Source organism: Nicotiana sylvestris, chromosome 3, assembly GCF_000393655.2.
Source record: "Nicotiana sylvestris chromosome 3, ASM39365v2, whole genome shotgun sequence".
Classification (NCBI taxonomy): Eukaryota; Viridiplantae; Streptophyta; class Magnoliopsida; order Solanales; family Solanaceae; genus Nicotiana; species Nicotiana sylvestris.
This window is the reverse complement of record NC_091059.1, coordinates 215,698,483-215,710,104: the sequence shown is the minus strand read 5'-3', so window position 1 is coordinate 215,710,104 and position 11,622 is coordinate 215,698,483. Positions and strand designations below refer to the sequence as shown.

Here is an 11,622-nt window from a genome sequence, read left to right as displayed (position 1 = left end):
GAAAAATGTAGTAAAATAGGATCTCTTAGAGGAATAAAGGAAAAATATAATAGTAGTAATGTTTGATGAAAAATGAGAAAGATTAAAAAAGAAAATTGAATATTATGAAAACCAAGAACGGAAGCGGAAAGCTTTACATAATATTTAATAAGAAAAAAACTTTAAAAAACAATAATCACTTGATTCCTTTCATAAATTTTGTATTTACGCATTAGGTCCCATTTTTAAAGAACAATGATATCTTTCCTTTTCAGTTTTTACCAAGATATATGTAATAGAAGTGAAATTACTTACTCCCTTCGGTTCACAATAAGTGACCAGTTTGCTTTTTCATTTTGGTTTAAAATAAGTGTCCAGTAATGTAATTAAGAAAGAATTCAATTTATTTTTACAAAATAACCCCTATGTACATATCCCTAAAAAAATTTCTTACTCCTCACATTAAATGTTTAATTAGGGGTAGTTTAGTCATAGTAGGTATTTTGTATAAAATTTAGTATTTTCTTAATGGACGTGCTAAAACCAAATTGATTGAACCGGAAGGAATAGTTATTAAGAAAATTATAGGGTAAAAGTGGAGTCCCCTAAAGTTTGGGGACTAAAGCTTTTGCTTCAGTGACTTTATGCAAAAGCCGGCCCTGTCTAATACAAATTAGTGGAAGAAAAATCTTTAACATATAGTAATTTTCTTACGGGATTTCTCCTCGGTGCCAACAACTTCATTTTTTTAAAAAACTTACTACCTCGTTGTTTATACAATTTAAATTAAACAAATAGTTTCTCATGCAGCTGAATTTAATCAGGTGCAAATTCCTCTTTAATTTTGTTAAATTAAACCAGGCCCCGTGCCGTAAAATGCGAGGACTGTATACTGCATCACCTAAAAAGTATAACTTTTGAATATTCTTTTATAATTCATTTTACAAGTATTACCGACAATTTATCGGGACAAGGTAGTAGGAATTCATGTGATTCACTGGAAAAAGAAATCTTATCAGATTGCTAGGACCATTTCTAATAGAAATCATTGGTTGAATGCTTGTTTTCTTCACGTGATCTTGGATAGAAATATACACGTATTAGAACGTCTTTGTTGACGATTTTTCACCCCAACCCAACAACGTCTCGGGGTTTTCGAACAATTTGATACCTCGCACCCACATGTTGTCAAATGCAAACCCACCACTCCCATAGGAACACACCTATGAGTTTTTTGCTTTGATTTGTTACGCATATTTCGCTTTTAAATTGCTTACAAGAAGAGCAACTCTTTTTAATTATGATTACCTGCAAGCTAGAAAAGCCAGATACCACACCCTAATGCTATTGGAACAGACGATTGCATAATCAGGTGCGTATTTAGCTTACACGTCACAAGTCCATACGAATTCAATTACTTAATCGTACCCATAAGTTTAAATAATAGAATCGTCTCGTATGACATTATATTTTCCTGGCTAAAGAACATGTTGTGAAATGAAGTGCTGCATTTTACTTCTAAATTATATATCACTCGATCTCCAGGAAATACAGCTGAGAAGCAAATTTCGTTCACAATGCTGATTTCTGCAGATGAATCAACGACTATCTGATGTGAACTGGTTAACTGCTCTACCGAAACGATGTCTATATAATTACATATACTATTGATGTGAATTACAAACTTCAGTCACATTAAAGGTTAGACTAAATTAACCCACATTTGCAGACTGACAAGTACTTACGACAGAAATAATATCCTATTATACTGCTACTAAGTTTGTCAATTATATGGTACTACTTAAATCATTAATTGGTATCTATAATCGGAACATCGGGTTTAGAATCTAGATGCCGAGCTCAGCCCCACTACTATTTGGTTAGACTTGCTCAATGAAAAATAAAATTTTTGGGGAGTAGCAAAAAGTGTTTTTTTCTTTAAAACTACTTTTTTGAAAAATATTTTTAATAAAAATATACTTATCAAATAGTAATTGCTATTCGAAAGTACTTTTCAAATTAAATAATTAAACACAAAGCGATTTTAAATAAGTACTTCTCAAATTTTAGAAGTTGGTCAAATAGGCTATGAATCACATCACCGATAAATGGTAGAACGAATTTTGGAAGAGTAAATTATCCACAACTCCTTTAAACTTTATAGATTTGTGAACAATGTTCCAGCTGTTACCTTTTGAAAGGACCAGCCAACCTATTTAAATAAAATATTATTCAATTTATAATTGTATTCAAGAAGTCGATTCCCGTTGGGATATATAATTAAGTAATCAGAAAAAAAATCTTCGTAAATTAATCTACGTAATTAACTCTTACGTGAATCTGACCAATGATAAAGTCAGATTAATTTAGCAGTGGAGAAAAGTGAACCGAATATATTCCAGCATATATAGTCCTCGGAGATAGGGGTGTTCGTCGGTCGGTCTGTTCGGTACGCTATTTAAACATTTCAGTTCGATATTTTTGGTATTCGATTTCTTAAAATCCTATACCAATATCGCACCAAATTAAATTTGGTATGGTTCGGGTTTTCTCTTTTTGGTTTTGGTTTATTCGGTTCGGTAACTTTGATTTATTCGGTTTGAATACTAACTAGTGCATAGAACTATAGACTCTAATATTCTTAATTAAAGTACTCAAAAATACAAAACTGAAAATGTTTGTTGACAAAAAATTTGTCCAAAACTAGCAAATATCGACCCAAATAGAGAAAATTGTACATAAAAGAATATTTGATCATTAGAAATATCATGTTACTTGTTTAGAGTTAATTGATGAACTTAGAGAATAAAGAAAAGTAAAATTTTAGATTTTAATGTTATAATTGATAATATATGTTTTGTGTAATATAATATATATATTTCGGTACGGTACGTTATTTCAGTATTTTATTTTAAAATACCAAATACCATACCTAATACCAATTTTTTTAAAAACTTAAACCAAATACCATACCAAATATCAAAATACCGTATGCCAAATACCAAAATTTTCGTTTCAGTACAGTAATTCGGCCCTACTTGGAGACTTCTGCTATAAATAGCTTAGCATCTAACCATTGTTAATCATCAACTCATCCTTTTCATTTAATGATGAAAATGAAGCTAATCCACATTGTATTTGCAACTCTTTCACTTCTTGCTTTGTTACTGATCCCAAGTGTATTGGCCGCACAATGCGGTCAGCAGGCCGATGGTGCACTGTGCCCCTCTGGTTACTGCTGCAGCAACTATGGTTGGTGTGGAACCACCGGCGATTATTGTGATCCAGACAAGTGTCAAATCCAGTGTCCTTCACCGTCTCCTCCACCTCCTCCATCCACCCCAACCCCTCCTCCCCCTCCCCCTCCTCCACCCACCTCCATCCCTCCTCCCCCTCCTACTCCATCGCAAGACATTACTGAAATCATTAGCAGTAATTTATTTGATGAGCTGCTTTTGCATCGGAACAATGTTGCTTGTCCTGCTAGGGGCTTCTATACCTATGATGCCTTTGTACAAGCTGCCAGGAATTTCATTGGTTTTGGCACCACCGGCAATACTACTGACCGTAAAAGAGAGGTTGCTGCGTTCTTGGCTCAAACATCGCATGAAACTACTGGTAATCTTTAGCTATATAATTACATGCTTATATTAGTCCAGCTACGTGCACGTATATTCAGCTTAATAATTTGGTCAAATATATCAAAAGTTATATACTCCTGATTAAAATGTCTATGTCCCTTTTGTTTAATTATTTTTTTCCCAGCCAACTAGTACTTGTGTTAAATTCCTAAGCTAGCGTTTGGATATAGATCTAGTCGAAATTTGAAGAAATAATTTTTGAAGTAGTTTTGAAAAATAATTTTTGGAAGTTGAAATTATGTTTGGACATGCATTTTATTTGAAAAAAATTTGAAATTTTGAGTGGGAGAACAAGTTTCACCCAAAATCTACCCTAAACTAGATTTTGGGAACTTGAAAAATAATTTAAAAAATAGATCATCAATCTATGAACAAATTTTCAAAAAAGATTTAATATGGCCAAACGAGGCTAAGTTAAAAGATATATCCTTGGACAGGTGGTTGGGACACTGCACCTGATGGCCCTTATGCATGGGGTTACTGTTTCAAAGCCGAAGTAGGCAACCCTGATGACATGCCTTCCTACTGCGAACCAAACGTTGAGTGGCCCTGCGCTCCTGGCAAGAAATATTATGGACGAGGCCCCATCCAAATTTCATAGTATGTTCCCTTCTCTTTGTAATTTGCACATAAACTAATATACTCCTTCATGTCACGTCCTTAGTTGTTAACTAAGTACACGTGCGGTACTTGACAACTCGCTCACGATCTTGCACAACTTGCTCACGTTTCTTGTTATGTCAAGTCAGCCTTACTACACTCAAGATCGCTAAGAGAATGAAAGAAAGAACACAAGAGAATTGTTAAAGGAAGCTTTGTATTAAAGATAACTTGAATTGTTTGCTTGGTGAATTACAAATGAGTGACCCCCTTTATATAGTAGCCTCCTAGGGGCTAGTGTGTAAATATTAATTATTATACAAATCCTTGATATTTACAAGATAAGGGCTTTCTCTAGAATTCTCTACAAGCCTAGAAGATTCCAAAGATTTTCTTAGCAAATCCATAAGGATCTAGGTTCTTCCTAAGGAAATGTCCATATCTCTCTATAATGTTCTCACAAATGCTAGTTTTCTTCTTATGTAAGCTTCCACATGACATTAATATATGCCAAATAGCGTCTATGTGGCATGATGACATGGCGGGTCATCACACTCTCCCCCATCCAATATTGCGACGACCGCGGCGCAATACTGCTGCATAAACTCTTGGATCTTATCTTTGAATTGCCACAAGTCTTCATATCGTTCCCACGTGGCCTCCTCTGGTGATTGCCCTTTCCAATGGACGAGGAACATAGTCGTAGCTTTTTCCCCTTATTTTCGCCTGGCTTAGTAATCTATGATAGCCTCAATCTCCCTATCATGCGAGGCGGTGATAGTCATTGGCGCTCGACTTGATTGGCCCCTACTCAGATCATCCTTATCTTCATGATATGGCTTAAGCATTCTGGCATGGAAGACATGGTAGATCTTAAGATATGATGGCATGTCAAGCTTGTATGAGATCTTGCCTACCTTGGCGACGATCTTAAATGGCCCCTCATAATTGCGAATCAGATTCTGATGCATGCCCTATAGTGCCTTGAACTGTCTTGGTTTAAACTTCACCATGACCATGTCCCCAACTCTATAGTCTATGGGATGCCGCTTACGGTCCACAAACTTCTTCATCTTCTTAGCTACCTTATCCAAGTAAGACTTAGCAGTGTCGAGCTGCTCCTCCCCTCCTTTGGCCATATGATAAACCCCCAAACTCTTTCCCTCGAACGCGACTGGTAATAAATGTGGAGTTTGTGGTTGTTGGCCTGTGGCTAGCTCGGTGTCCCCTCCGTGGACTCACTCCGCTGCAAGTTGGAATTGGGCAATATCTAGGAGCCTTGCCCAATCTTTCTGATGCGCACTTACATAATGCCTCAAGTAGCATTCTAGTAAGACATTGACCCGTTCCGTTTGTCCATCCGTCTGTGGGTGGAAACTAGTAGAAAAGTGCAGTTCCGTGCCAAGTATGTCGAACAACTCTCTCCAAAAGTTCCCAGTGAAGCGAGGGTCTCGATCACTGATGATATGCCTTGGTAAGCCCCAATACTTTACCACGTTCTTAAAGAATAGCTTGGCGGCCTCCTTAGCTGTGCAACCTAGTGAGGCGGGCATGAAGGTGGCATATTTGGAAAATCTATCCACGACCACCATAATAGTACCATAACCGTCGGACTTCGGTAGGCAAGTAATAAAGTCCATAGTCACGCTCTCCCATGGACGCTCTACAACTGGTATTGGCTCCAAAAGTCCTCCGGGTTGTTGTTGTTCAACCTTGTCCTATTGACAGACAAGATATGTGTGCACATAACAGTCTATGTCATCACGCATGTGTGGCCAATAGTAAACTGACTTAACCAGGGCCCTAGTGCGACGTTGACCTGGTTGACCAGCCCATATTGTGTCATAGAGCCCTTATGATCCGTCGTCTAATGTCTCCAAATTTAGGCACGTAGACCCGCCGACCTGTGGTAAGTAGTAGGTCGTCTTCTATCCAAAACTTTCTCGTCTTGCCTTTGTTGGATAACTCGATAAGCTGTTTGGCTGCTAGATCATGCTGCATGTCTTCTATTATAGCCTCCCTAATGTCCCATCTCGCTGAAGTAATTGCAGCAAGCTCGGCTTTCCGGCTCAAGGCATCGGCTACAACATTACCTTTTCCCGGCTTATACTCCAGCGCATAATCAAACTCGGCTAAGAAATCCTGCCACCTAGCCTGCTTTGGTGTGGGCTTCTTTTGTGTCAGAAAGTAGCTAGTAGCCATATTATCAGTCTTGACCACGAACCTCGACCCGAGCAGATAATGTCTCCATGTACGAAGGCAATGCATAATGGCAGTCATTTCCTTCTCTTGCACCGTGTAACACTGCTCCGTCTCATTTAACTTGTGGCTCTCAAATGCTATGGGATGCTTATCCTGCATCAGGACACCCCAATGGCGAAGTCTGAGGCATCTGTGTGCACCTCAAATGTCGTGGCAAAGTCAGGTAACACCAAGACTGGCTCCTCTGTTACAGCTATCTTAAGGCATTCAAATGTTTTTTGACAATGCTCCGTCCAAACCCATGCTTGTTCTTCTTTAGCAACTCAGTCAATGGTGCGGCCTTTGCTGAGTATCCATTGATGAACCAACAATAGTAATTAACAAGGCCAAGGAAGGATCTCAACTCAGTTACCTTTATAGGTGCCTCCCACTCCTGGATAACATGTACCTTAGCCTTGTCCATGTGTAGCTCTCCAATGCTAATGACATGGCCCAAGAAGTGCACATTTGATTGTGCAAACTCACATTTCTCCCTCTTGATGTATAGCTCGTTCTCTCGCAAGACTTGAAAAACCTTCCTTAAGTGCTCCATGTGCTTCTCTAAGGTGTTGTTGTAGATGACTATGTCGTCTAGGTAGACTACCACGAACTGATCAAGGTAGGGATGTAAAATCTTGTTTATAAGGGTGCAAAATGTGTCCGGTGCATTGGTTAAGCCGAAGGGAATCACCAACCACTCAAAGGCTCCATATCTCGTAAAACATGCTATCTTTAGCTCATCCCCTTCCACAATGCGAACCTGGTAGTAGCCCTTTTGAAGATCCACCTTGGTAAAGTACTTGGATTGCCCAAGTCTATCGAACAAATCAGCAATGGGCGAGATCAAGTACTTATTCTTCACTGTAACCTTATTAAGTGCTCGGTAGTCTATGCACAAGCGTATTGATCCATCCTTCTTCTTCTGGAATAATACTGGTGCGCCGAAAGGTGCTTTTAATGGGCAAATGTGACCAGCATCCAACAACTCTTTCAATTGTTTCTTTAGCTCCTCCAGCTCGGGCGGTGCCATACGATATGGGGCAAATGCGGGTGGCTTAGCCCCTAGCTCAAACTCAATCTTGTGATCCACCTCTCGCCTAAGCGGCAAGTGCTTAGGCAACTCCTCAGGCATGACATCTTTGTTCTCCTCAAGCAACTTCTATATGCAAGGCGACACTGTCTCTTGAAAATTCTTGTCTTCCTCTAAACTTGCAATGGTTTCCACGAACGTCGACTCCCCCTTCTTGATCCCCTTGACAACCTGCATAGCTGAGAGTTGTGCTTGGATCTGTCCGTATGGCATAGTCACTGTAGGTACCATGCAAGCTCCTTCTCGCTCCATAACCAAGAGACGTTGGAGGTAGGGGTCGATTAAAGTATGACAATCTTTAAAGAACTCTTTCCCCAGTATGATGTCAAAGATATCCATAGCGGTTACGGTAAAATTTGTCGTACCTTTCCAAGTTCCCAATTTGACACCAACTCCATTAGCTACCCCACGAGCATTCTGTATCTCGGCATTCACGGTCTTGACGTGAGAGTTGGTTAGAGCAAGCTTCAATTCCAGTCTCTTTGCAGCAGCCTCAGTCACGAAATTATGAGTTGCTCCAGTATCCACCATTGCACGAGCGGGCTTGTTGTTGATGGTGAGATCCACGTACTGATTGCCATTCTCGGTAGGTTGGATAGCTTGCTTCGTGACAACACCACATAATCCGATCATACCCAACTGTGCAGTTCCCAGACTCTCTCCTTATGGCTGCTCCTTCTGCTCACGTACCATGGCACTGAGGCTCTTGAGGTCAGGAAAATTCCTAAAGCCATGTGGACCTCCGCATATATAGCATCCCTTCTTTTCGACCTGCGTCTTCTTCTCGGCGTAGCCCTGACGGCCACTCGACTTTTTGAAATCTTGAGACTTGGAGTATTGTTGTTGCATCTCCTTGCCTTTGCCACGGTCTCCCCCACCTTTGACATTGTTAACCTTTGACTCCTTGCAATTGCCTTTGTCGTGCTTGTCATGCCTGAAATCCATCAATGATTCGGCCTCCACTATGGCTTGGTCTATATCAGTGACTTGTCGGCGTTGCAACTCCTACTTAGCCCAATTTTGCAACCCATCCATGAAGTGAACAACAAGTCATCACTGGTCAGGTTGGGGATTTGAAGCATAAGGGTAGTGAACTCCTTGACATAGTTACGTATGCTCCCTGTTTGCTTCAATTCCGTAAGCTTGCGCCTTGCCTCATACAAGATATTGTTTGGAAAGAACTGTCGCTTGAACACCGCTTTGAACTAGTCCCATGTGCTAATAGTACATAGACCTTTATCTACGTCGGCCATCTTCCTTCTCCACCATAGCATGGCAGTCTCTGAGAGGTACAATACTACAGCGTTGATCTTGGCCTCGTCGTCCCTCACTTTGCCGTGCCTGAAGTAGTTCTCCAAGTGACAAAGGAAGTTTTCCACTTCTTATGCATCACGAACACCTTTGAACACCGGGGGTTTGGGAGCCTCGATCTTGGCCTCCCTCGTCACCACAACATTGCTGGCTACCTCGGTCACGTCATCATTGACATGCTCCTCGAGTGACTCTATCTTTGCATTCATAGCATCGATAGTACTCAAAGCCTCCATGAGTCTGCACTCTAAGGTAGTGATGGTTTGCCTTAGTTCCATCTCAGTCAGTGTACGTCCCTCCAAGTCATTTCGGATACTCTTAATCTCTTCAAGAGTGTGCCCCTCAAGAACGTTAAGGGTGCCTTCCACCTTCCCCAAGCATTGGCCAAAGATCTCCACAGCATCCATCCCCGCGTTCATCTTCATTACCCACTCTTTACCGAGCGAGACGTCCTCTGGAAGGACCTCTACTTCATCCTCATTCGCCTCAGTGGCAGATGGTTCTTGGGATGTAAGCCCTTCGTTTGACACAACCTCAGGTGGCACCTCCTGGCTCTTGTTGGTGGCATTCCTCTTTTTGCTACGACCGCTCTTGCCAGCAGCATCCTGGATGACGTTGGCTAGGGTGTTGGCAGCGTTAATTTCTCCGTCGTTCGCCATTCCCTTAGTTGAAACCTTCGCTCTGATACCACGTTGTCACGTCCTTAGTTGTTAACTAAGTACATGTGCGGCACTTGACAACTCGCTCATGATCTTGCACAACTTGCTCACGTTCTTGCTATGTTAAGTCAGCCTTACTACACTCAAGATCGCTAAGAGAATGAAAGAAAGAACACAAGAGAATCTTTAAAGGAAACTTTGTATTAGAGAGAACTTGAATTGTTTGCTTGGTGAATTACAAATGAGTGCCCCCCTTTATATAGTAGTCTCCTAGGGGCTAGTGTGTAAATATTAATTATTATACAAGTCCTTAATATTTACAAGATAATGACTTTCTCTAGAATTCTCTACAAGCCTAGAAGATTCCAATGACTTTCTTAGCAAATCCATAAGGATCTAGGTTCTTCCTAAGGAAATGTCCATATCTCTCTAGAATGTTCTCACAAATGCTAGCCCTCTTCTTATGTAAGCTTCCACATGACATTAATATATGCCAAATGGCGCCTATGTGGCATGATGACATGGCGGGTCATCACATTCAGTTCAAAAAAGAGTAGCACTATTTGTTTCTTACTTTCTTTCTTAAACTTCAGTTCAAAAAAGAGTAGCACTATTTGTTTCTTTCATACATACTTAAACTACGCCGTATAAATTAAAATTAAACAAAGTGAGTCCATGTGTTTTATGAATCTACTTCTCCTATGCTTTAAAGTTTAAGGATAAAGATCACAAATTTCTTTTTCTGAATACGTGAAAGAGAATTCAAATCTTGATAGTAATCTATTAGGCCGGTTACACTACAACTTTGCTTACTCCTTTTTACCATATTTCAGCAACTACAATTATGGACCTTGCGGAGTCGCCATAGGAGAAAACCTCCTAGGTGATCCTGATTTGGTGGCTGCAAACACAGTAATCTCATTTGAAACAGCACTTTGGTTCTGGATGACTCCTCAACCACCAAAGCCTTCGAGCCACGATGTCATCCTCGGGATATGGGAACCAACCCCATCCGACATAGCAGCCAATAGGCTCCCTGGTTATGGGGTCATCACAAACATAATCAACGGAGGATTGGAATGTGGTCATGGCCCTGACAAGAGGGTACAAAGTCGAATTGGATTTTACTTAAGGTACTGTCAAATTCTAGATGTTAGTCCTGGTGAGAACCTTGACTGCGGCGACCAGAGGTCTTTCGCCGACGGACTCCTGTTCAACTCTATGTAGATTAATAAGCTACTAATGTTGTACTGGGTTCTTCTAATTTCTCGTTTTAATACCTTAAGCGGATGCTTGTAATCGGACAATTGTGAGCATGTTATGACGCCATATATAATAAATAAATGAGATTTCAAATATCCTCCTATATAGTATCAGTGTTAATTTATCACGAGTTGGGTAATGATAAATTTAATTATTTAATTGTGTCCCTCTACGCGATCATAGGGGTGTAAAATGGTTATTTCACCTCATTTAAGGAAAACAGGGGAAGAAAACAGAGCAAAATATACCTTTCCTGAGCAGATCTGCTACAAAATCCTGAGATTTTCATCGTAAGCAGTTAGTCCTGCTAACGTTACAATTCAATGCAAATATAAACAACTACTGCAATTTTGAAACTTGAAATTGTTTGACTCAAAAGATATCTGAACCTTTTTGAATAAATCAATCAAAGAAAATGAAGAGGTAAATCTTAGCTAAGCATAATAATCTCTAGAACAAAAGATAGACAAGGAGAGTGTAGAGGATAAGAACTCTCTATCCCTTTTAAAAACAAACTTAAATCGTAATCCGACCAATCGTTTATGTAAGCAAGTTTACAACAAGTATTATCGGTTAGGAAAGATGTCCCCAGAGCCCACAAGGTTGTTTTATGCTCTATATATATAAGGGACCAAACCCTTCTAAGCTCTAAAAAACAAGTTACAGGGAATATTCGAAAGAATATTCCTAATGTCCCCTAATGGGCCTGCACTACTGCAAGAGTCGTACAGTCTTTTGTTCGTCTTAAGGTCGTCCTCTGCGGGATGTCGAACTACGAAGATCTCGTCATTCGTCGTACTCATCAACAGTCGTGGTTGTTCAAATTTGAACTCATACA

At 40.0% G+C, this 11,622-nt stretch overlaps 1 protein-coding gene across 1 annotated transcript; it reads left to right on the top strand.

The window, feature by feature from the left end:
- The first annotated feature begins 2,931 nt into the window (after positions 1-2,931).
- On the top strand, positions 2,932-10,887 carry LOC104234584 (endochitinase 3-like). Its single transcript, XM_070171477.1, has 3 exons — positions 2,932-3,597; positions 4,058-4,220; positions 10,355-10,887. Exons 1-3 carry the CDS (start codon positions 3,087-3,089, stop codon positions 10,746-10,748), a joined length of 1,068 nt encoding a protein of 355 aa, XP_070027578.1. The 5' UTR covers positions 2,932-3,086; the 3' UTR covers positions 10,749-10,887.
- The last annotated feature ends 735 nt before the right edge of the window (positions 10,888-11,622 follow it).